Below are 27,680 nucleotides of genomic sequence, written 5' to 3'. Positions count from 1 at the left end.
TGTCCGATGTCGAACACTAATTCTCAGGATTGGTATATCTGAAACCAAAAATTCCAAGGGGATTACTTAAAGAGAGCGCCCTTACAAGACAATTTACCACTTTTTAGAAAAAAGTCGAAAAATTAATTTTGACATGCAAAAATTGGTAAAAAAAAAATCGATTTTTTTCAACTTTTTCTTCGTATGTCCGCCATTTTGTTTTTAGATTAAAAATGGTTAAATTATCTTCCAAGGGCGCTTTCTTTAAGTAATCTCGTTGGATTTTTTTGTTTAAGATGTACCAATCCTGATAATAATTAGGTCCGTGAGAAGTAGACCTGCTGTGGAGTCGTTTTCTATTGCCACATTACCCAGCTCTTCGTGTGTATCCTGTAGTCTCCATAAAGCGTTTCCACAAATGGTGAACAACTAGCACATTTCCCGGCTCTTCGTGTATATCCTATAGTCCCCTTAAAGCGTTTTCACAAATGGTGAAAACTACTGAAGGGCTAAGTTGAATATCCATGGCAACAAATCGAAATGATATACACTTTCAATTAGAGACGCACATGCAAATATATCTGGAAAATATGATACTTAGTATATGATGGCCGAATAAAATTATGGAATGCAAACAGACTGATAATTTGTACCCCTCAATAAATAAGCAGTTTAAAGTGGTACTTTTTAATACTGGTATTTAAAGTGGTAAGTCATTGAAGACAAAATGTGGTGCAGTTCATACTAACACAGGGAAAAAGAGTAAACGAAAAGACGGATTTACACAATACAAAATGATATATGAAGTGAAAATATTGGAAGCTGCTTTTTAAAAAAGTGATACAGTAGTGCCCCCGTATCCGCTAGTAATACGTTTCGAACATCACCGGAATTACGTGAAATCGCAAATAATAAACACTAAATATATTGCAATAACGTACAAATACTTCACCTACCATTGTATATATGTATGCAGTAATACACTACACTATAGAGTTTACAATTTTTAAAACTTTTAGCACTTTTTCTACTTAAACAATTGTGTTTTCTACTTTTCATTTTACTGTAACATTATTTTGGTACCTGGAATTCCATTTTCGACAATCCCAAGCAATTTATTTTTTTTTCTCTGTCTTCATCGGAAGATCACCTAATTATTCCTTGTAAATCATTGTTTATCAACACTTCCTCGCCATTCTTTTGCATCCTCTTTCCCTTCTGAAATATTCAAATAAATGAATCCCTCGCCTTTAACATATTTTTGTGCTTAAATGATCACTCTAACACCTGCATCGATTCTTGATTAAGTTATTTATATTTTCGACAAATTCTATATTTTCCATATTCTTCGATAACAGTATATCTCAAAGCTAGCAAGTTTCTTTTTTAGTTGCGTAATTGTCCATGCTTCAACTCCATACAACAGTACAGATAACATGTAGCATCTCAATACTCTAGTTCTAATTTCTATTCCAAGTTTTTCATTGCATAATACTGCTTTCATCTTCTTCGTTTTATTTTAAGTCTATGATCCCATCGTTAATTTATCTCACATCCTAGATAGTTGTATCTGGGTACTTTCTATAAAGATTTTCCTTTACGTAGATTCTTTCGTTTTCAATTTTGTTCTTACTGACAATCACATCCTTGAAGTACTCCTCGTCTTATAGGTGTCTCTTTAGATTTGTGTTGATTTACTCGTATTATGGCTTTCTGATATCGGTATATATTGCTAATGATTCTCACATCCTTATCATCTATTTTGCAAGCCTTCTGTGTTGTATTTTGTTGGTTTTTGTCGGCATCTCGACATTGTTCTATGAGTGGACAGTAAATAATGCCTGTTTAGTACCAAAGCCTTTTCTAAATCCTTGTTGGTTTCCGGTTACTCTATCATATAGTTTCTTGTAGACCCCTTCATGTATCACTCGCAAGAAGACTTTTAAAATACTTTCCGATATAAATCTTCTACCAACTCCTTTTAACAACACAAATTCTTCCAACTGGCTTTAACTGTCATGTCACTAGTTTCAGTTCATCCAACGCCCCTGGTCAAGTGGCTGAAGTATCTTAATTGTATTAAGTGGCACAAACTTCACCTGAACGTTTTAGTTTTCGGTACAGAGAACCTGAGGGTGGCCAGGTGAATTGTGTATTATTAATAAAACTCGAAAGGTTAACACTTGCTGCTTCAAATACATCTGTACGTTACGGATGAAAGATCCCTAGAGCTGAAATTAATACTATTACAGAAATGAATATTAAACTTAACAGTCTTCCGGGTTGAACCGCGCGTCGATTATCATTGCGCCGAGCTTTCGACATTCTCTTCGATGCCTACGTCAGGGCTTCCGAGGTCTTAATCTCCCGAGCCCCTGGACACTACTACACTACTAAACTATCTTCTTCTTCAAGTGCCATCTCCGCGGCGGAGGTCGGCAATCATCATAGCTATTCGAACTTTTGAGACGGCTGCTCTGAAAAGTCTAGTACTAAACTATACTAAACGGATAATAGGCAAATAAGACCGAGGGGTGAAAATGGAAAAAATCTAAAGGAAAATATAATGTATCTAGCACTAAAAATGTAACAAAACTAACTACAGATGTCCAAGAAATAAAAGTGAACAGAAGCAGTATGGGCAGAAGCTTAAAGAACTAAGAGAAAAAAACGAAGATATAAAAAAGGAAAAGGAGGGCCTGAAACAGAAAATTGACGAAATGGGACAGGACATGGATAAAAGGGAAAACGAAAAGAGATATAGATATAGATATATATAGACTTAAAGAACAGAGTAGCGAAATTAGAGAACGAAAGAATTAAGAACAATCTGGTAATAACTGTCTTTGATCTGAATTTGGAAGATAAAAAGATACTAAAAGATGGGGTGACGAAGATAAAAAGATACTAAAAGATGGGGTGACGAAGATAAAAAGATACTAAAAGATGGGGTGACCAAATTGTTCCAAAATAAGCTGATATTGGGGAGCAAAATTAAGGAAAAATCAAAAACCTCAAAAACAAATATAAGTTGAAAAAAAATAAATATCAACAAATATATATCGGCGATGAATTGAATAAGAATCGGGAAGTACAGATGAAAATTAGACAAAAAGCATACAATTTTATATACGCACGTAAACGAGTAAAGATAGCAGTAGTAGATAGGAAGTAGAGTCAAAAAGATCATAAACTTCAAAAAGGTAGCAAAAACAAAAAAAGGTAGCTTTGGATCCAAAAAAGTAGCAAAAACATAAATAGAACTCAGACAATGGCCTCGAATTTGGCAAAGAATAAGGACAAGATTAAAGATGATGACAGCAAGGAAAAAAAAATAAACATAATGTCCAAAGATCAGCGAACAAAAAAGAAAAATATAAGATGGAAGAAGTAGCAAGATAGTTAAAAAAATACACAATAGGCATCGATGTGATACTAGAAGTAAGATCAGAAATCACAAAAGAAAAAAACAGGAGAAATCACAAACGAAGAATATGTATTCAGTGGAGAAGACAAACAAGGCAAAAGTGGAGTGAGGTTTTACATAATTAAAAACTAACAAACAGCATAACAAAGAGACTTACATAGACTTTCCTATCGACAAAATTTGAGCATCCAAGAAAACATAAGGCAACCTGCGGATACCTATCTGACAGTGAAAATCAAATCGACCTCATCCTGGCAACTAAAGAGTTGCTCCCAGAACACTGATTAACACCGATACTGTTTAACCTGATATTAGAAGCAATAATAAGGAGTAAACTTCGTACACAAAAACATTATTACAGATCAACTTTAAGTAATAGCATATGCAGTTGATCTAGTCATCATAGCAAAGACGAAGATGACATTTATAAGATCAATTGAAAAAGATTAGATAAGGAAGAGAATAGGGCTAGAGATAAACCAGCGCAAAACAAAATACATGACGATAGGGAAGGACGACACAACAACTCCGAAATATGTGATACCACAGAACCATCTGTGAATCTTCACATCTTCATCAATTTGAAACTGTATCCACCTTTAGCTACTTGGGAGTAACAAAAGGGAAAACCGGAAAAGAGAGAACAGCGGAAAGAATTCTGAAAGGAAAAAACCTATGGAATGAAGAGAAATCTGCTGAAAAGCAAGACTCTACACCATCCCTTAGAACTGGTTGGAGCATTTCTGTCACTCACATATAAAATGATGTTACTCAACCCCCATTCGGCATCCAATATACTACATCATATTTACACTAGAATAATAATACCGTAATTACAGAGATTCAGTTCACGTCCAAAACTACGAAGTTTGGTGCATATACCGCCAATATCCTGAAAGTATAAATTCAATTTTCGTGTTTTGAATTAGTAAATTTATATTATTCTCAAGCTATTTTCCTGTTTCTTGAAACATGTTAATACAATTTACTATTTGTACTGGGAATAAGCCACAATTTTACTGTAAAACAAAAAATTTTAAGTAAAATTGTGGTTTATTTAAACAGATTTTAAACAGGTATTTGCTTCAACAATTCTTGTGTAAAATGCAAAATGTATATTGGATAGTGTTTTATGTAAAACTTATTGAGATCGCTGGTTTAATAATTAGAATGATAACGAAAAAAATGCAATATTTTGATTGTGAATAAAGCAATTAATTAAAAAATTACAAAAATAGCTGGCGTAACTCATTCATTTTGTCGTTTGGGTATGTTGTATTAATTATAGCTAGGATAGAAAAGTAGCACATGAGCGTCGTGACTCGAGCGACGTATACGTCCTGGTCAAACTGGAGATGGTTACATCGCGATGTCTCATCTCGATCTGTGTTCCCTTTTTGTGGGTACAAACCTTCTGAACACTCTTCTTAGGTGGTCCGTAGGTTAGTGCATCCCCATGAATTAACGCTATTGTATTGCCCTTTTGAAAGGCGATCATTTAAATGGATGGTTTACAGAAATTTGATATTTTGTAGGGTTTTCTGTGCTTTCGAATCAATTAACAACAAGTGTATTTCTTCGAACTTAAAAACAGATTACCATGTACTAGCCAGTTTGAAAATGAGAATTTACTGAATAGAAGAGAAAAAATGTACTGTAACCTTTTAAAGTAAATAAGTAATTAGAATATATAAATAAATAAGATCATTTTATAATGCAGATTAAAGCAAAATACGTAAATAAATAGTAAATACTTTCCCAAACAGATGGACATGTGCTAATAGGAATAAAGTATTACAGAAAACAAGCAGAAATTAGCTCTAGAGCTATAACAGGCTTCCTTACTGGATACGCGACAGTCAAGGGAAACCTGCATACAATTGGACTATTTCATGGAGACAAAGCTGCAAACTCTGTATCAGAGTACCGAAACAGTCTTGCATGAGTGCAAAGCATTAGGTCGCAAGCTGCAAATTAACTATGGTCAATAAATAAGGATAAGGATAGCATTAATTTTATCGTTACAGATGCCATTCACCGAGCAAAAGTCCCAACAGTTCGAAGAAAAGTAGAATTTTCCACATTGTTTCGGGGCACTGGGCCTAACACGTTCTTATTAAAGCACTTAAGCAAGCTGCTAGTGGAAGCTTGTACCACAATTACAAAGTTGTACGTATGGGACTGGCTGACGCCGAATATAAATTTCAATACATTAATGTGGAAGGTTTTGGACGAATTTCTGATGAGGGTGTTTTTAATGCGTGCTCTTTATTAAATAAACCGGATGATAACGGTTTAGGTATTCCAACACCTAGATCACTACCAGATCGAACTAAACCAGTTCCATTTGTCATAGTAACAGATGACGCTTTGTCATAAAGCGTGGCGAACAAAGAATATTATTTAACTACCAACTATCACGGGCACGCCGAATAGTTGAGAATGCTTTTGGTTTAGCTTAATAAGGTAATAGTACAAGACCTAGATTTCGCATTTTAAGAAGAACAGTTGAACTAGAAGTAGAAACAGTTGTTTCTGTATTACGTGTACTATGTAATCTCTTAATGACACGGACTAAAAGACTTTACACAATATTTGCACCAGAAAGAAGTTCCATGGCAATATAAATGTATATGTTACGAGCAATGTCCGAAATTGTAAAATCCTAGCATTGTACGGAAACTCTTGTCCACTTCTAGCATTGTACCCCTTTACTGTACAATCTCCGAAATAGACATAATCTTCGAACTTTGTATAAAAGAACAGCTGTACAATGTTCGAATTTCAATAAGTAGCCATGCGTTAAAGTTTGGGAGAATATAACAGATATCGATTCAGATCGATTTTTACTATTATTCACCATTTGTTATTGAAGACAACCAAACATCAATGAGGTTATAAATCCATAATTAATTAGCGCTTCTGACTTCTGGATTGTAGGATTAAATTATTTTAAATTATACACCATCATCATCAGTGGCGTTACAGCTCTTTATGAGCCAAAGCCTTCTTCAGAACAATCCTCCATTCGCCCCTGTCTCTGGCAACTCTTCTCCATGCACTAATTCCGATAGACTTCAAATCATTTTCTGGGTTGTCTTGGTACCTAAGTCTCGGTCTTCTTCTCCTTCGTTGTCCGATCGGCCCTCTTCGGTCAAAAACTTTTCTGACTATGGCATCTTCCTCTCGTCTGATTACATGACCTATCCATCTGAGGCGTGCTACCTTAATGAATTTTACAACGTCAGGTTCTCCAGATCTTCTACACAACTCAAAATTGTAACACCTGCGCCACAAACCTTGTTCTTTTATGCCTCCATATATTCGTCTTAGTATTTTTCGCTCAAAACGTTTGAGCAATTCTTGGTCATTCTGTGTTAGTGTCCAAGTTTCTGAACCATATGTTAGCACTGGTCTTATTAGTGTTTTGTATACAGTCAGTTTAATTTTTCTAGGCATTTTTGAGGCCATCTGTCTTCTTAAGCCATAGTAACACTTATTGGCGAGCACTATTCTTCTTTTTATTTCTTCACTGACGTTGTTATCTTTGGTTAGCAGCGGCCCTAAGTCGCGAAGGTGGCAACACCTTCTAGTTCTAGGTCATCAATTATTATTCGTGTAGGTGTCGGGTTGCTTGACCTAGTGCAACACATATATTTGGTCTTTTGAACATTTATATTTAGTCCCATTCTGTGTGCAGGTGCTCTTAACGACCGAAATGCTTCAGTCAGAGATTCTGTGGACCTACCTATGATGTCTATGTCATCTGCGTATCCGACAATTTGTACTGATTTGTTAAAGATAGTACCATTCGTAGTAATCTGCGACTCTCGAATTATTTTTTCTAATGCCAGGTTAAATAAGAGACACGATAGTCCATCACCCTGTCTTAGTCCATTTTTGCAATGGAAGGGTCTTGAGAGATCGTTTTGGATTTTTACCATGCTCTCTGCACCTGTGAGTGTAAGTTCAGTTAACCGGACAAGATCAAATGGAATGCGAAATTCTACCATAGCAAGTAGAAGTTTATTTCTATTAACGGAGTCGTATGCGGCTTTGAAGTCAACAAATATGTGGTGGGTGTCGACGCCGAACTCTAGGGTTTTTTCAAGGATCTGCCTCACTGTAAATATCATGTTTAAATTATACCCGTCTCTTGAAAATCTGAAATGTTTTACGAACATCTTCCCGGTATTATAGTGATTAAAATGTTTCATTAACATTATCACTCTATTGCAGAACAATTTCTTCTTATTGTTTATATTTTAGTTTGACACAGCCTTTTATCACATTGTCCCTTCGAAAAAGAACAACTTTAAGTATATATAAATAGAAAATACACAAATATCAAATAATTAACAAGAAATGTTCGATTTTTAATTTGGTGTGTCGCTTGTCAATAATAATCGATTTGAATCGATGAGCGTTTCGATAATCATTTTTAATTTTGATCACTTCGGACATTGTACAGTTTGGGGGTACAATGCTAGAAATGGACAATAATTTTCGTACAATGCTAGGATTGTCCAATTTCGGGCTTTGATCGTAACATATGTTAAACATTTATTATTAAACTTACGAACGAATCAAGTATTGTTCTTTCATTAATATTGGTTGGACCGTCTATGAATTTTAAGGCTTCATAAAATGTCTACAATGAGTTAACTGGCTGCAATACCACCGGTTTATAATAGACGGTTTCCAAAAAAAAACAGTGCAACATTCAGTTGTGGTGTACTAAGAACATAACTTAAATACAGCCTTTGAGCAGAGATCATCTAGTTTCAAAAATCTTATCATGCTTTAAAGAATTGGAAAAACTAATTTCTTCAAATTCGTTAAAGTGCAGAGACTTAGATGGGCTGGACACATTGCTAGGATGTCAGATCACGAATACACGAAGAGATTAACATTTTCAAAACCAGAGGGCACAAGAAGCAGAGGCCGACCACGAATGAGATGGATTGATGATGTGGAAGAAGACCTACAGATTCTAGGGGTTAGAAGATGGAGGAAAGTTGCCAGGAATCGACAGGAGTGGCGACTTCTTTGTGAGCAGGCCAAGATCCACAACGGATTGTCGAGCCACTTATGATGATGATGATGATGAATTTCTTCAAATAAAAAACAAAAAAGTGTAATAATTCTTCACACACAAACAGATAAAATTCACAAATAGTATTATACAGATTTTGCAACCGAAAACAGTTTCGCCATTGTAAACACAATGTTCAAACATCATGCCCGTCGTTTATTGACGTGGACCAGCCCAAATGGAGAATACAAGAACCAAATCGACTACATATTGATAAGAAACAGATGGAAGACATGTTTTACAAACGTAAAAACTAGACCAAGAGCTGAATGTGGATCCGATCATAAATTGTTATAGGCTTGCTTCAAGATGAAGCTAAAAAGAACAATGCCGCACCAAAATCAAAACAGGCTGGAGATTTCAAATCCGAAAACATTTAGAGATGCATTAAAGGAAACTAGTATGTTGAACACACAAGACAACCCAGAAGAAATGTGGAAAGGTTTCAGAAATGCCATAGAAACCTCTAGAAAGAACCAGAACCGAAAAAAAAAATCATCAAGAGAAAACACTGGATGAGAGACAGAACGCTGCAACTTTTCGAAGAGCGAAGGAGAATTAAATTTCTCACATATAAAAACGACATCAACAAAAACGAATTAGCAAGGTTAAATATAGAAATTAAAAGAGCATGTAAGGATGATAAAAAAAACATATAAATGAAGAATGCGAAGAACTAGAGAGACATGCAAACCGGTATGAATCGCATAAGTTATATAACAAAGTCCGATATCTATCCAGGGAATTTAAACCAATCACACAAACAATAATGGATCAAAACCAACATATTATAACTGAAGAAAAAGGGATTGCGGAGGTATGGCGAAAATATTGTCAAAGTCTATATACAGATGATCCCCAGAATGCAAATCACGACAAGTTCACTGCAGGGAGAGAACCAAACATTCTACCAACCAAACCAACCATATTATGCGAAAGGTACTAGACGGATGGAAGGGTGGAATATCAGTAGGAGGTCAAAAAATCAGTAACTTGAGATATGCTGATGACACTTTAATAGTCGCGGCAAACCAAGAAGAAATGGAAGACATAATGAGATGTCTGGAGGAGAAAAGCAAAACATATGGACTAAAGCTAAATAGGAGTAAGACAAAGATCATGATAGTAGACAGAGCTCGGAATAATCTTCAACACATGAAAGAAATTGGGGGCTTTGAAGTAGTAAATAGTTTCATATGCCTGGGGTCCCTAATAACAAATGACAGAGGGTGTGGCAGAGAGCTACGTAGAAGGTTGGCTATTGCTAGACCAGCTATGATGAAACTGGTAACAACTTGGAAAAATTCTAGACTAACAATACACACAAAACTAAGGCTGGTAAGGGCACTCATTTTTCCCATAGCCACATATGCATCGGAAACGTGGACCTTAAAGAAAGCGGATAAAAATAAACTAGACGCTTTTGAAATGTGGGTATACCGCCGCATGTTAAGAATATCCTGGATTGACCATCGCACTAACGTATCGATATTAGAACAACTTAAAGTAAAGGATAGATTGCTTATACAAATACAACAGAGATATTTGCAGTATTTTGGACACATTGCTAGAAGAACAGATACGATGAGAAAACTGATAGTCGAGGGTAGAGTAGAAGGAAAGAGACCTAGGGGAAGATCTCCAAGCCGTTGGGTAGATCAAACAAAAATATTGATTAACCAAGGGTTACATGAAGCCGAACAACTAGCCCAGGAGGACAGGGAAGGATGGAAGGAAATCTAATCTAATCTGAAAAAATTATAAAGGCCTGATGGGGTCACCACATCCCAAAAGGGATTAGGACTGAGGAGGATTATACAGATTTACTTATATTCGCTTAATATTGGAAGAAAATTACTAATTTTGTAGAGCATTAAAACGTATAAACTCAAATTATATATTGATGGTAATCAAATAACAGATGCTCTGTATGACAGAAATTTTGGTGATCTGGATAATTTAATGCACATAATAGGTACTTTAAATTTATGATTAGACAAATAAAATTATTTTCAACTGCAGTGGCGAGATAATGCCTAACCTAACGAAGCAGTGGCGTTCCAAGTATACTTATGATTTACAATAGTTCAAATTGTTGAAGATAGGTACAAAATGGACACAATGTATTAAAAAATAATATTATATTTCGCAACTTTAAAATCATTAATATTTATAGTATTACATATTACTAAACTAACTTTGAGTAGTAAAGGAAACGTGATATATTATGTCATTCACAAATCGGGTCACTTGTTTTATTAGGTCGGTAGTGAAACTGAAACAACGGGAGGCTCTGGCTTCTTCGTTCACAAAAAAACAAAAACAGCATTATATCAGTTAAAAATTTCTCTACAGAGTAGCTTCTTTAATCTTAAAACTAAGTGAAAGTGAAAGGTATAGTTTAAAAATTGTACAAGTATGTGCCCCAATATACCTTGTACCTACTTTTATAGAGGTATAATACTATTGTCGAAATTATTTTGGTAGATGGTTGGACTATGCGTGAAGACGCGGGTATTTCAAAATAGCATACCGAAAAACGAATACATTACATATTTTTTAGCTTGTCCGTGACTACCGTGGATACGGGAACACTACTGTATACTATTTTGAGTCGCAGAAACACATTCGAAGTTCCATTGATTGTTTTTAAATAATACCTCAATTGGATCTAGATATTTTTGAATGTTAGTGTAGGCTTGCATGGTATTGTTGTGTCTAGTTAGTCTCAGGATATATTTTTATATTATATTTTTGATCTGATGATGGTACGTTGCAAAAGTACTGAAATGAAATATATCAGTATCGTTCAATTCGTATTCAACGGCTTTATCGTTTGATACTTTATTCACAAAATGTCTTCCGTAATAGTTTTAAAGGGGCATGATACTGAATAATTCATGTCCTCTTATATCAACATAAGATTATTCTTTCAATCTACTAATTAAATTACCGTCTAACTCTTCTTTGCAGATGTGATTCAACGTTCAGTGTTGATAGAGGGTGTCCTATTTCGAGCGAGATATTTGGGATCTACTCAACTAGTATGCGAAGGGCAGCCTACGAAGACCACAAGAATGATGCAGGCTGAAGAAGCAGTCTCTAGGATAAAGGTAAAGCATGACTTCTTATATGCATTTGACTCATTGCCTTACCCACACCCCCTATAGTTGTTCATGTTGTTATTTTTTCTAATATAAATCGTGAGTAAGATGTAACCATATTTTTCGCAAGTTACTGTTGTAAATTTGACATTTTAAGTTTACACATTTATTTTTACTTCCAAACTATTTACAGATGTAATAAGGGAGTACCTGAAGTGTCGTTTTCAGTGTAAAAAAACAACTTTAGAGTATTCCGCTTGATACGATTAAGTGAGGCTGAAGCAGTCGAAAAATTTTTAACTAGATTTTAAACAATAATCGTTTCTATTTCATACTGGCGAATATGTATAATTTATATAAGTTACTTTATTTTAAAAAAGGGATTACACGGTTTCCAAGACAAGGTTTCCGCGACTATTGAAGTTAATAAAAAAATTAATTTAACTTACTTAACTTGCGGATTGAACGGTGTCGTTTTTGGTTGCGTTCAGCTTACAACATCCCCTCTGTAGTCATGGCAAGGACTTAATTTGGTCCAGAGCTTCAGTGCTGAGTCTCTAGGTCACTTCAGTACTATAGTGAAATTCAAAGATCTTTACAGCGGGGCTCTATTGCGAATAAAACGAGTAACCATTTTTTGGTTTTAAAAGATTTAAGTTTTTAGCGAAAATTTTATTTTAAATTTATACATTATTAAACTAACAAATATATTTAACTCAAATTTTTTTATCTAATTTCGTAAATCTACCTAGAAACTATTCGAGCTTTGTATAAAAAATCGCTATTTCAAGTACAAAACATTCGAAAAAAATTAGTACTTTCCAAGCTATTTATACATTTCGTGGAATATTCAATTATTACAACTTTTACAATGCTTTTTTATTCTACTGTAAACATAGACTCGTACTGCCGGGAGATGCATTTTATCCATGTCGGTCCTGTGCGACGCTTTTGAGAGAGCAATTAACAGCTGGCGAAGGCCGACAAACCTGTGCGTTTATTCTCCATAAGAAAAGCATTGCCATATCTTAGCCATAGCCATACTACACTCTCAGTGTGAATTTCACTATAGTACTATTACTATTACTAGTTAGTTCTTGCTGAGGTAGACTTTTTTATCCACGATAATGAGAATGTTAGTAGATAGAACGTTTTAAGTGTTGAATAAGGTAATAGTACAAGAATTCGATTAAGATTAACCTTCATCTATCTGATTTCTGAAAGAAAAATATTTTTTAGCATTTTTAATTCACGAGCAAACATATTGTGAATGGGTTGAGAGTACAAAGCATAAGGAACAAGAAACTGTTAAGTTGTCTATCTTTTTTGGTCCCTACTACAGAGTTTTCATGTATAAAGGGCTAAAGTTTTCTTATTGAAATATACAGGGTGAGTCATAACTATTGGGACATAGACAGATAGGACAGGTTATTTGGACCAAAATACGGCTATTGGGCCAAATATGCCTTAATAAAATGTTGCTGAGAAAAAAGATACAGGGTATTAAAGTTTTTGTTTTTCGTTTCTTGCTAATAGTTTCCCTGTATATTTATAAATTGCTATCAAAATTGGCACAGAGGCATAATCTTAGACAAGAAATAGTATTTTACCAAACTAATAAACAAAGTTGCAACTAACGTAAGGTTTCCGTTTTGACGATAAATCAAAACTAAACACACTTTAACTTAAAAGAACTCACAAAAACTCAAACCAAATGTTCTACATGGTCTCCTCCGATTTCTATGCCTTTTCTAATTCTTTTTATAAAGGATTTTCGGACGTTAAAAAAAATATTATTCTGTCCCCTTATAAGATTAGCTACATTTTGAATGTATCTCCAAAGTTCGTCTCGTGTATTAATTTCATTGGCATTAACTAAGGACTTCATATGTCTAGCGGGTTGTACTCTGTTGTACTACAATGGTGGCCATTGAAAATGCTCAGCTAATGAAAATGAGGTGGCGCTCCATCCTGCATAAACCACATTTTTCTTCTTACATACAGTGACAGATCATCTAAAAAATCACTAAGAGTATTTTCCAAAAAGAATAAATAAGAATCTCCATTTAAATTCGGAGGAAGACCATAAGGCCCTAGTAGTTGGTCGCCTATAATGCCACACCAAATATTTAATTTAAACTCATGCTGAAAATGTCTAGCTTTAATAGCATGCGGGATTTCTTCTTCCCAATAATGACTATTTCGCCAATTAAAAACCCCTCGTCTGGTAAAAGTTGCTTCGTCGGTGAACATAATATTCTTAATAAAGTGTCTGTCATTGCGATGTTTATTCAGAATACGTTGGCAAAACTGTAACCGTCGTGGAAGATCTGTTGGAAGTAAATTTTGAACAGGAGTGAAGTGATAAGGATGGAGGTTCTCTTTTTTTAGAATTCTAACAATAGACGACTGACTTACTCCTGTTGCTGCTGATAGATGTCGTGAACTTATTTCAGGATTTTCATCTACTCGAACCAAAATTTCATCTTCTTGATTAGGTGTGATATGTTTCAGTCGACCACCCCGATTTTTAGTGTGAAATGACCCGGTTTCACCTAAACTACGATATAATCTTGCAAAAGTTTTGTGATTTGGTTGCCTTCTGTTTGCGTATAACATTCCATACCTTCTGGCTGCCGAGCGACCGCAAAAATTTTCTTGTGCGTATAAGCAAATCATATCTCGCATTTCTTCATTAGTAAAATGATTGTGACGAGCCATTTCAATCAAAAAAGTAATGATTACTTTTAAAAAATGCAACATTACACTACACTGTCACATCAAAAATAATTTACTCTGAACAAATGACATTTACCAACAACAATTATCTGACAGTCCAAAGCATACTTTTCATAAATGAAATAATATTTGACATCCTTTTTAAGACTCTAAGCAGTCCGACTGCATTTTTATCGAAAATTGTTGAAATTATCATGTTTAAACAAGAGTACCAATTTTACGTAAAAATGATGTTTACGTCATATTTTCTAATAAAAATTACTAAAAAGTTTCATCAGAAAAAGTTTAGACTCAATTTGATCATTAGGAATGATCCACGTGGCGCCCTCTTTGACAAAACGTAAAATTGTAAATAAAATACTATTTCTTGTCTAAGATTATGCCTCTGTGCCAATTTTGATAGCAATTTATAAATATACAGGGAAACTATTAGCAAAAAACGAAAAACAAAAATTAACTTTAACACCCTGTATCTTTTTTCTCAGCAACATTTTATTAAGGCATATTTGGCCCAATAGCCATATTTCGGTCCAAATAACCTGTCCTTAATCTATGTCCCAATAGTTATGACTCACCCTGTATATTAAAATACAGATGATTTTGTTGCAAATACTCACAGTTGTTATTTTAAATAGTGGGTGACACAGAATTAGCTTTGCACCTAACCTAAAACTTTCTTCTTCAACACTTTCTTCTTATCTTTTTTTGGGCTATGTCGTATACAATTCACCCAGTTAACGCAGTGAAAGGGCTTTGTGTCTTACATCAGCAAACAGTACTTCCTTTGATCTTCTTCTGTTTAGGTATCATTCTTTCTTTTCATATATTGGGAAACTGGTACTATTATTTACTTCTTCTTAGGCTAGAATGTTAATAGGACAACACAACATAGGTAAAGACTTTTCTTGCTTTTAAGTTTCCAAGTATTTCATACACCTGAAATGCTACCAACGGTAACATGCAGAGCACTCAGGTCGAAATGAAAGGGATTTTACATTAAAACTTAATATTAGCGATGAAGATAAATTTACATGTAATTTTATTAATTTAAAAAGGATTGTAAAGATATCTATGATGGTGGGAATTTTTGTTCTTGCTGGTTCAACTTAAATATCAAAGTACGGGGTCTGATTGCTAGGACATTCTAGTCATCATGATTATCTTTGCCTTTATCACTATGCTGGATCTGCTTCCTTAATTACATCTCTCCGTAAGTTTCTATCTTGGGTCATATCAATAGCAATCCGCTTTACCGACATGTACTGCCTAAGCGTCTTCCCCCAGGTCACCCATATCATCCTCCCATCGCTTACTCGGTCTTCCAATAGGTATCTTCCCGTGCATTCTTGCATTCAACAGGTTTTTTGGAAGCCTGTTTTCTTCCATCGTTCGTCTAGTCAAATACACTCTGTGCTTAATTTCGTTCTTCAATTGCCCTTACACCATCATCAAACCATTGGTCATCTTTCCTTTTTTTGTTTCTAGCATCGATTTTGCTGCAGTTAATCTGATTCTACTTATTAGATTCCACTGCTCTTCTAATGATCTCTCTTCATTGTCTTCATATTCAGTCAGCTTCTCTTTATTTCTTCTTCAAATTTCTTTTGAGTTTCGAGTCTTTTCCGTTTTCCCAGATCTAGAATTTCATTTCTTGGTTGATTCTCTTTTGTCTGTCGGCTGATCCTACATCTGAAGTGTACCTGAAGTAGGTGGTCTGAGCCGCAGCATGCACTTCGTCTACTTTTTACGTCCAGAATGCTTGTTGCTGATCGCTTTTCTATCATGACGTGGTCTTTTAGTTCACAACATCCCCTCCAGGAGATTATCAGGTGCCTTTGTTTGTTGGGAAATATGGTAAAACTTATGATTACGTTTTTACTAGCTGCAAAGTCAATAAGATATTGGCCGTTTTCATTCGTGTCTCTATGTAAGCTATGCCTCTCAATTATTTCGATGTATTCTTTTTCAGTTCCTAACTTTGCGTTTGTGTCATCTATTTTTATGTCGTTTTTTGGTGTTAGGTGAGATGTTTGCTCTACTAATTGGTAAAAAGCTACTTTAGTGTCTTCATATTGTTCATTCGTTGGACACTGAATGTTTATTATGGATGTTGAAGAAGCGAGTCTTTATTCGGATCCTACAAATTCGTTCATTAGCTGCTGCAAAATCTGTTATGAGGTGTTTTAGTTTATTATCGACTATAAATGCCACCCCAAATTCCTTATTTCCTGTATTTGAATCCTAGTTGTAATGATTAGGGCTCTAAAATTTTGCCTAAACTATAGGCCAATGCGTCAATTCTAACTTGAATAACTTTAGAACATGTATCATCTCTCCCTTTTCTCCCTACTTACCATTTCCAAGTACTACACGCAGAGTTATAACAGAAAACACATCAACGAGAGCGACTGGGTCAATATGTGGGGATTTTAGAGTATCCAGTACTTTTAACAGGGATAGTTCATGTAAAATACTGCTAATAATATTTTTCATTCGGTTAACAAATGGGTTAAGGACGATCCTAGTTGGGATCTTAGACTATATTTGAGACTTATATCGATTGAGATCTGTGATATAAGTAAAAAACTCTTTGCTTAATATGACCAATCAATTTGTGAAGATGGATGATAGTTTGTATATAAGCAATTGGTATGACTTGGGATGAATTTTTCTTAATATGGACGTCTGGAAATAGTATAGACTCCAGAGGAGTTTAAAGCTGGACGCATCCAAATGTAAGGCTGTCCAAACCTGAAACTGTAAGTTGCATATTAGTTTTTATAATAATATTAATTTTAGTTATAATTAATGTACATTAAGGCGAGGACAAAACTTACTGCAATTAAGTAATTTGTAGAAAAAAATGAGAAACATATCGACGCTTTTGATAGTCTAGTGTATGTCTCATAAGCTTATTCAGTTCTATATGAATGGTTAACATTACAAAGTATATTAATAAAAATATATTGATAAACTCAAGTTTTCATAAAATGAACTAAGTTTAGTATCAAATTTTATTACAATAGTCGGCAATTATCCATTATCAATTCCATGTACAACTGAAGAAGTTTAGGAAATCTGCGCGAAATGTCTTCTATCAAAAGAGTGGATTAGTATTTTATTTCTTCTTTGCCTTCACCGATTAGCTATGGTGAACCACATAACGAGGTGTTGAACTGTAATCTTTGTACAAAAAATTTATGTAATTTGCGAAAAATACTACAATAAATGTTGTTGATTGACGTTGTCATTTGTTTGCACCTATACTATTTTTTTATTTCTGGGTTATTTGTTTTAAAAATTACCAAAACCCTAGATGTACACAATCAAATAAGATGTTTTGATATTAATGATAGACATAATAGATTATATTAAACATATACATTATTTTTTTACTCAACAATTCTGTTAAACATTCTTTATTATGCTCTTCATGGTAGTTGATTAATATTTACTGATTACAAATATTAATATTGTTCAATTAGGTCCCTTCTCGTTTAATCATGTTAGGACCCTTTTATACGAGCGCTTATACGGCAATGTCGTTCGTATAATTTACTCCATGCTAGTGCCATTGTCCGGTTGGGCCGACGCTAACGAGGCGCTGCTCAAGTGATGATATTAGCGCTCGTATAATAGCGGCTTCCCACGATCGGCGATTCTACAGATCATCGCGCACAGCTGATGAGCACGGACGGCAACGTATCGTAGACAGAGCTCTTCCTGCGGTCCGTGACAGCCTGTGTAGGTCTCTACTTTTGTTTTTTGCCTTCTGTATGTCGGCATTAAATTGTCTCTCTTCTTTTTTAAGTCTTTAATCGAAATAGTACTATTCTTCAATTGATTTTTTATTCGTTTCCATGCATCGTATATATGGTTCCGGCTCTTACGCTCTGGCGCCGTAGAATTCCATAAACTTGTTTCATTTTGATACAAATTTAAAAAATCAAAAATAACTTTGTTTGTCCATTCCATTTTTTAGCAAAAAAGTGCAAAAAAACTTTGACAACACTACAGACAACTACTCGTGTCAGCGAATGAACAACTTCTGACTTGCACTTGTCTGTTAAAACAAGGACGCGCTCGGATCGCGTCGCACGGGCATGTACCGCACCTTTGATGTTACCGACTCTCGATGGATACGACGCACCAGCACAGACGTGGCTGTGCTACCACGGACGAGATATTTTCCACGGTGCGTCGGTGCGAGCTGGTCCGCATCCGTCCTCAATATCGCCGATCGTGGGAAGCCGCTTTACCAGGTTCCATAGATCTGTTTTTCCGAGTATCATGGGCTTTGACTTATCTTTGTTTATTTCTAGGTCTAAATATCTTGGCTGATTCTCTGTACTTTTTATAACATGTCTTAATTTTTTTCTTAAAAATTAGGCATTGATGTTCATTATTGTTGGATCCGATGGTTTTTACTCTGTGTTTTGCTTCTATTACTTTTTTAAGGAGAGCTACATATAAAGAGAATAAAATCTGAAGAATTTAATATTTTAAGTTAATTGGAACTTGAAAAAGATGGAAGTAGAACTGACTTTACTATTTTGATCTGTGGTTGTTCTAATATGTCAATTCTAATGTGTGCTCTAGTACATATTACTATGTTTTCCCAATCTAGTTATTTTTCGGTTTTCTTATTTCTCCGTTAGTTGCTTCCATAATATTAGTTTACATTCAATTTACATACAAGCAAATAAAGTTTAACCGTTTAGTAGTTTGCCGGACAAGATCTCAAAAGGAAAACAACTTCTCAGTAAATGGAATGATGGTTGGTGAAGAGACGGTGCCAAGAAGATTAAGAGAGTCTAATTTCAGACCTAATACACCCTTACGAAAGCCGAATGCGATTTGTAAGAAATGTCCTGGATCAACATGTGATACCTGCAGCAGATCCTGATTTGGTCTTAATTAATAATATGAAGAGAGAATGAGAGAATTTATACGGGAATGTTAAATCGAAGATGTACGGAGACCACCGTTAAATTCCTATCTAAATCTCTTTGATAACTTTTAGAATATGCGTGAACATTTGCAATCGTTTTGCTTAGTCAGACCATTCAGCAACTTACATTTTTTTTAGGAAGAATGGAGAATTTTGTTGGTAGAGGCTACACACTTTATAAGCTATAAATATACTCTTGTTATTGTCTATAGTTCCTCAGGATATACTTTTTTCAGTTTGATATGGGCGTCGACTGATCATCATTATCGATAACTTAAATGTTTTAACACTAGAGACACATTTGCTATGAATTTGGTTAGTTTGAATGTGTATCTATATTTCTTTAACAACTTATAGCTCCTCAAAAATATTGTGAAATTTAACTTTTAATTTTAGATTCATAAGAATCATATCTTTTCGAAAACATATAATGATACATTATTTTCGTAAGTTGTATCCTGAAAACAGTGACGTAAACAAAATTTGTAATATGGTGTATAAAAATCACAGAAACTTAGTTTAAAGTCAATTTTTGGTGCATTCAATAATTTAGCCATATATCTGTGCCATTTTACCTAACATTGGTATAATACTCGAGGGAAGTAAGTTTTTCTCAGAACTTTGGAATAATCCCTGTATTTAACAAGTTTTTTTTTCATTATTAATAATTAAGTGGGAAACATGGTTCCGAATTTTTACTTACTATTAAAAAGTAAGTATTTGAAATAAAATACGAAATTTCGTTTTTTAAAACAAAAAAGTTTGAAAACGACGTAGGTATTCTAAAAGTTGTAAAATTAATTTGTTGCTCAAAAAACTGCGAAATAAAATCGAAAGTTGGGCCTTGCGGTGCTTTACAAACTCTTGAAATTTCAGACCGTACCATTAATTAGTTTATTCTTCTTATTGCGCCGTCTCCTTTCGAAGGTTGGTGATCCAAATGACAATTGTAGCTTTGGAAACTGCTGCATGAAATATTTCTGTGGATGAGCAATCAAAGCATCTCCTCGGGTCTTTTAGCCACGAGTTCTGGCGTCTTCCAACTGATCTTTTGCCCTGTACTTTACCTACCAACATGATTTGGAGTAATTTATATCTTTCACCTCTTAACACATGACCCAAATACTGTATTTTCCTCTCTTTGATTATGCTGAATAATTCTTTTTGTTTACTAATGCGCCGAAGTACCTCACCGTGGGTAACTTTTTGTACCCATGGATTTCTCAGCACATCCTCCTAAGGTAAAGGAATCTATTTTTTTTCTGTTTCAAAATCCATTGTCCAACTTTCACAGCCATACAGTAAAACAGAGAAAATGTAACATCTGATCCTTCGAATTCTGAGCTCTAGACTAAGGTCTGATCTTGTAAAAAATGTTTACATGTTCATGAATGTTTTCCTCGCTTGTTCGATTTTTGATAGGATATCTTTTTTTGGGCTACACTGGCTGTTGATATTTGTTCCCAAAAATTTTATGAAAGTTATCTGTTCTATTATTTGTCCAATGACATACAAATGTACGTATGTTGGTATCTTTGAAGGACGGTATCATCAGCGTACTTGATGTTGTCTATGCTGGCTCCGTTTATCTTGATTCCATCTTAAACCTCGTCTAACGCTTTTCTGAATATAGATTCCGAATACAGATTAAATAATAGCGGTGATAAGACGCAACCTTGTCGCACTCTCCGTCGGATTCGTATATTTTCGGATGTTGTGTGCTCTATTTCAATTGTTGTCGCTTGGTGCCAATATAGTTCTCAGATAATTCGCAAGTCTTGTTCGTCAATTCCAGTTGTTCTCAGAATTTCTATCATCTTCTGATGGTTAACGCATTCAAATGCTTTTCGATAAGCAATACAACATGCATATACATCTACATTCATGTCTTTGCATCGTTGTGTTAACACATTTAAGACAAAATTTCTCAATCCATTTCGAAATCCGAATTGAGTGTCACTCATCTGAAACTCACACTTCTTGTAAATTCGTGTATGAATGATTCTAAGAAAAGTTTTAAGGACATGAGACATCATGTTTAATATTCGATAGTCATCGCAGTGTGAGGCATTGAATTTTTTTGGTACTGTTACGAATGTTGATTTTAGCCAGTCTGATGATATTTTACCTGTGTCATATATCTTATTGAATAGTGCTGTTATCAAGACGAGGCTTTTACTTTAAACTTTACTTAGTTTAAGAGTTATTTAATTTGTTTTTCCCAGAGATTTTTTTTATAATAACATTTGTTGGGGATCTTGTCCCGCTATTGATTTCACTATGAATATAATTAAACCAACTTGTACATTGTAACTTTATTGTTGCAATACTATATACAACATAACCAACAAATCAAACCAACATGTCTGTTGTCTGTGTTATATCGACCAACATGCGACCACTGTTTGATCACTGTTGCCGTTATTACCAAGATTTACGGTTTTTAGGGAAGCGTCTGAACATATTCCCCAACTTGAAATATAATTTCAACAAAAAATGAATAAAATGAAACACGTTATAAAAAATGAGTACATTCCAAAATGGTAAAGGCTTACACGTTGTCAAGTGTCAAGGGACACAACTTTGAAACTGATCGTTTGTATTCACCATTTGCAGTTTTAATACGTACAACCCGAACTTTGTTATCAGGTCCGACCTGCACTTGTAGGATATGGAGGAAGATTGTCTTCCTTCATCACCACCAATTGTCCAACTTCTAAATTTGATTTTTCGGTAAACCACTTCCCCTTCTGTTGCAACTCGGTAATGTAATCCAAAGACCACCTCGTCCAGAACTGCTGTTGAAGCAATTGTATATGTTGATACCTAGATAGTCGATTCATAGTTCCTTCTCGAACATCAGGATCCGGTAATCAGGTGAGTCGTCGTCCAATAAAGAAATGAGACCAAGTAAGGGACTCAAAATCACCAGCACTTAGGGAAAGATGACATAAAGGTCGTGAGTTAAGGATAGATTTTATTTGAACTGGAATGGTATGGAAGTCCTCAAATGTAAGGGTACAATTTCCCAAAATTATTTTTAAATGTTTTTTACTACATGACTTTACCCTCGCCTCCCATGGACCACCAAAGTTTGGAGACTTGGCCGGAAGGCAAAATTTTCAATTCTTTATTTGCTCCAACGAATTGTGTACCAAAACACGCGATAAACGCCTCTTTTGACAAGTCCGACACTAACTTAATACGAATTTCTCTAGTAGAGCAACATACAAACGAAATACATAATATTTAGAAAACTTAGCTATAAAAAAAGACCGTTTTTCTAAATTTTATCGTCATTGCTTGTTTTACCTCAGCTGCCAGCTTACGTAATAACAGGACTCCACGCAGTTACAGTCTAGGGATGGTTAACCATTTTAATGGTGCCCCCCTAACCTTTGTAAACAACAACTGTACTGAACCATCTCCACATTCATTCACACTTCTCAAATAAACACAACAACCATAAGTATTTATAGAAGCGTCACAAAAGCCATGGATATCAACCACCGATGCACCAGAACATATTACCTGCATAGGAATTGCTAACTTGTTTAATACAATAAAATTAGATTTTAATCTAGATCATTTATCATTCAATCAAGGTAAACTCATCCCACTTCAAATCCAGCTTCCACAGTTTTGGCAAAATAATTTTGGGCCAAAGGACAAAAAACGATATTATTAACTCGTTTTCGTTCATGACCACCAAAGTAGGTGGCACCTCTGTACGCTAACCACTGCAGTGGTAAAGTTTTAGGATAAATTCGTTGGACTTTTGTGAGTTTGAATTTGTATCAGCCCGAGTGTCTGATGAAGCAGGGATGCTGAAATGAGTCATAACACTCTATCGAGCACGGAAAGTTCAACGAATTTGTCCTCCTAGGCCATATATTTGGCCATTCACTTCAACAAAGCGCTAGCGAGTAGTGCACAATTTTGAAGCATTTTAATGTATTAAAGATAACATGTTGGTATTTTATTTCAAATACTTACCTTTATAATGGTAAGTAAAAATTCGAAAAAATGCTTGGCTTATTTAATTGTTAATAACTAAAAAACACCAAATTCTCTGAAGGAAACAGGTAGTTTTTCTTTTTATAAGTATAAATTAAATAAAAAAAATTGCTAGACATCCTAATTCAATCATCATCTATCCATTAATCCTGAACTATCTATAACTATCGCGTACAAAATTTGGTGTTTAGAGATAGTATAAGAATGATTAATACATTGCATATGCAGGTCGTTATTTATTGGGACAATTGGCCAGTAACTTAATCTCACTCGCTTCCTTTTTTTATGTAAGAAAAATTAATTAAAATAATCTAAAACTTAGAGTTTACGTGTCTATTTGGTAAAAAAAATATTAAATCAAAAAAATTGTAATAGTCTAAATGTATATAAACCGCATGAGTTGGTGTCCCCAATAAGAAACTAATGTTTCCTGATTAATAAAAGTGACTCCTTGACTTCACAACTATATGTGGAAAGAAGGCATGGGGGCATGACCAGCACGGGATACTCGTTGTTGCCATAACCGTTATGTTGAAATAACTGCATTATTGTACCCTTTCCTCACTTAAAACTGCTGTACAAGTCGCACTATCTTTGCAGGTTTACCAATTGCAGAAAATATTGTACATCATATACTGTTATTACAGATGTTTTTTAGTAAAATACAGGTGAGTCATTCAAATAAATATAATGCAGATATATTTATTAGTTAAAACATTTGATTAAACTATTTTGAAAAACTTGTCTAAACTTTTAGCCTTTGTCTGTGACACACATAGTCCTCTTTAGCTTTATATTACTCATTGCTGGATAGTAACTCCTCAGTTCTTTGTGTTTTTTCAAAAATTTAATTCATTTCTTTTGGCACCTCTTTAGATGTATCGATATACACAGTTGGACATAACAAGCACAGCGAACTGCATGATATGTCCAACCCAGTTGCCATTAGTTTGACTCTAAGCTCAACATGTCAGTGTTATTATTTTAGTTGTTTTTTATCTTGATGTTTGATGTTTTTCTTCTTAGTGTTCTATCCGTTTCGGATGTTGGTGACCATCATTGAAACTCTCGCTTTATTGACTGCTGTAGAAATATTTGACTGTCATTTAAGTTCTCAGCTTTTGAAAACAGGAAATTTAATAGGTAGATAGATTCAATGAGGTGGCTTTTGGCCTATTGAACTGCGACCTTTTCAGATCTCTTGTGGTCCTCTAATCCTAGATTACATTCTCTAGCCTGACCCTAATAACTTCAAGACTGAACCTTCTATGTAGTTCTTTGCTGGGGCTTTTCTTCGCCTAATACAAAGAACCTGACATTTGCAGTCTGTCCCACTGACAAAATGTGCTCTGCTGTTTTTTCTTCTAGGTGACAGAATCTGTATAGGTCATCATCTGCCAATCCCATCATCTTAACTGCCTATTATTAACACCCAAGCATTAAAAGACATACAAATGTACACACAAAAGATAAGAACAGAAAAACCAAGATGAAGACGAGATTGAACTAACATTAAGCTAAGTAAAGAAATCCATAAAACTAAAAAAAAAACAATAAGTGAGCCGGATCAGGAGGAATAGTAAATAAGCTTATCAATAGTCTACAAGTCCCCAGAAAACAACTCTGGGAGACAATGAAAGAAATCAGAATTTCCAGAGATGTTAGAAACTATAAAAAATACCTGCAACATTATTGTAAAAATTTAAATCGGCAATAAATACTCAAAATAATAAGGCCACAAAAGATCTACTCTTCAAAATTTTTCTGGAACAAATAAATGTGATCGTGTTCGCAGATAATTAAGTTAGAAGACTAGAAATAAACCTAGACAAGACGGATTACTAAACCGAACCGCAGCCAGTAAAAAACCCAAAACTAAACGATAGTAAGGAATGAAAACCACTGAAAATGTTAAATATCTATGATTCATACTCTCCACGAACGGAACCATCTAGGAGGAAATAACCAGCAAATCAACGTAGACAAGAAGCTAAATTACATAAATAAATGGTGTACTATATGATACACAGATCAGCAGGTACACAAAAAGAGATGCTATAGTATGCAGTATAATGACATATGGCGCTCAAAACTGAGTAAGAAACAAAAAATCGGTTGCCTGTAAAGTCGGTTTTACGGGCGAAGATTTTACGTGACAACGTCTTTTTCTCGGTAGAATATTTATTAATATGAATATTATTAAATTGCACAATAGGAACAAGGAATTGAATGAAAATAAGAATTGCACAAATTTTAACTATAGAAATATATTTTGTTTACTAAAACATTGTACATGTAAACTTAAACTTAACTAATTTCTATTTGAGTGATTTTGTTGAGGATAGGACGATGATAGGAGAAATATGAAATGAAAGGAAGTGTTTCTGCTGTAATGTGTCTTGAACGCCAAGAACGCTCGAGAAAGACAGAGACACAAGCACGCACCGATTCAACGCGCCTAATTCTCTAGTGCTGCGCGCGCAGCGGACCGATCATGTTTGAGTGGGAGAGAGACGCAAGGCATTCGCCGGTCCGGCGGGCCTCTCTCTCGTTCGGTGACTCATCGTAACAGACGTGAGCGGGCGTTACACTTTTTCATGAATGACTCCGAGCCACAACCTAATTTAAGACGTTGTCACGTCAAAAAACACACGAGCAAAATTACAGTAACCGAAATGGATTTCAAAAGAAGATCCTAAATAATAGATGAAAATAAGCAAGAACACAGAACTGAACAGTCACTGCGTTAACGGCGGAGTTTTCTCCGCCGGTTTTTCTCGGTTTTTCGCCGAGTCGCTGTCACGTCAGGCTCGATGAAAAATAAAATTATATTGTTAACAAGAGTCCTTACAACGTTTTTTATGGCGCTATACTGTCTCTAGCAATATACAGTGCTAGCCAAAAGTCCCCTCCCCCTCTTATCTTTTGAACGGCTATACTTATAATAGTGAAATTTGGTGGGACGACATTACAAGTGTCGTCATAGTCAAAGATGACGTTACAGAACCACTGTGGCCGATAATTTTAAATGGGATCTTATAGCAAGTGATATCCCAAGTTTGGAAGGTATTGGAAATACACTCGCGATCATAAAATCTGGGTCACCTTAAAAATTTCAAGTTTCTGGTATATTTTTGCCTCTGGTGCAGTAATAACCTTTTTTTTAGGCTAACGTATTTTTTATTTGTCATCAATGTTTGTTTTGAAAGAAAAAAAAAACGGTTTTTTATTGTTTTTATTGAAAAAGCAGAAAACAAACCAAATTGTTGATAAAACAGGCATACGAAAAAAAAATGGAAAATACAGCACGTGGTAAAATGTCAGTGAAATTTCAATGACTAATATCGTGTATTGCCTCCACTTGCTCTAATGACCTCTTGCAGACGACGGGGCATACTCTCAATTTTTCTCCGGATTACATGTTGTGGTATGTTATTCCACTCTCTCACTAACAGATCCTTAAGCTCCTGTATGTTGTTAGGAGGGTATTTTAGGGGTTGAACACGTTTTTTCAAATCGTCCCAGATATGTTCCATGGGATTCGGGTCCGGAGACCTAGCTGGCCAGGGTAACCTCGTAATTCCAACCTTGTCAGAGTATTGCATACTGATCGTGGCAACGTGCGTTCGCGCGTTGTTCTGCATAAAAACGACGTTTTCTCCAATCCGTGCCATGGTATGCATAACATGTTCTTCCAGAATCTCCGTAATGTCTCTTCGTGCAGTTAAGGACCCATTTTCGATGAAGGGTAATTCTGTGCGGAAGTCGGAAGATACACCTCCCCAAGCCATGACCGAGCCTCCACCAAATGGCATTCTTGGAACAATGCAAGCTTGTGAAAATCATTCATCGGTTCTTCTCCAAACTCTTACACGTCCATCGGATCCAGTTAGGCAGAATGCGCCAGGCGAAGTGGCGGTCCTGTAGCCAATACCCGAGAAGATAGTCCAAAAGAACGAAATCTTCTCCTGACTGTTGCAACGCTAACATTGCGATTTCGTACTTCCTGTAGACGATTTCGATGCATAATCGCAGTTGAGGTCCGGTTTCGTAAAGCCTGAAACACAAGAAAACGGACATCTCGTACCGTGGTCATTCTTCTTCGTCCAGAGCCAGGTCGTCTGGATAGCAAACCCTTCTCCTGAAAGCGTTGAAGCACTCGTTGAACCGTAGAAAGGCTTACGCCAACAGTTCATGCGACTTGCCGTTGAGTGTGACCGTCTTTCACAAGCGCTACAATTAGTGCCGTTTCAACAACAGTCAAGGGTATTTTTGACAAAAAAATAAACAATAATAAACACTAATAATGGCAATAATAAACACTAATGGTGTCAATAATAAAAGTTTGTTCGTTGCGTTTGAACAGAA

The 27,680-nt window shown here is 35.2% G+C and overlaps 1 protein-coding gene across 2 annotated transcripts in view; it reads left to right on the top strand.

The window, feature by feature from the left end:
• LOC140452420 (uncharacterized) overlaps nucleotides 1–27,680 on the top strand; it is a 164,057-nt gene that overhangs the window by 73,132 nt on the left and 63,245 nt on the right. For both annotated transcript variants that reach the window (XM_072546671.1, XM_072546672.1), the window contains exon 12: nucleotides 11,475–11,614. In XM_072546671.1, the coding sequence (XP_072402772.1) occupies nucleotides 11,475–11,614 (140 nt within the window). The remainder of the gene's footprint in view (nucleotides 1–11,474; nucleotides 11,615–27,680) is intronic.

This window comes from Diabrotica undecimpunctata, chromosome 10 (genome assembly GCF_040954645.1).
Source record: "Diabrotica undecimpunctata isolate CICGRU chromosome 10, icDiaUnde3, whole genome shotgun sequence".
NCBI lineage: Eukaryota > Metazoa > Arthropoda > Insecta > Coleoptera > Chrysomelidae > Diabrotica > Diabrotica undecimpunctata.
The sequence above is the reverse complement of the archived record's forward strand: the minus strand, read 5'-3'. Positions and strand labels throughout refer to the sequence as shown.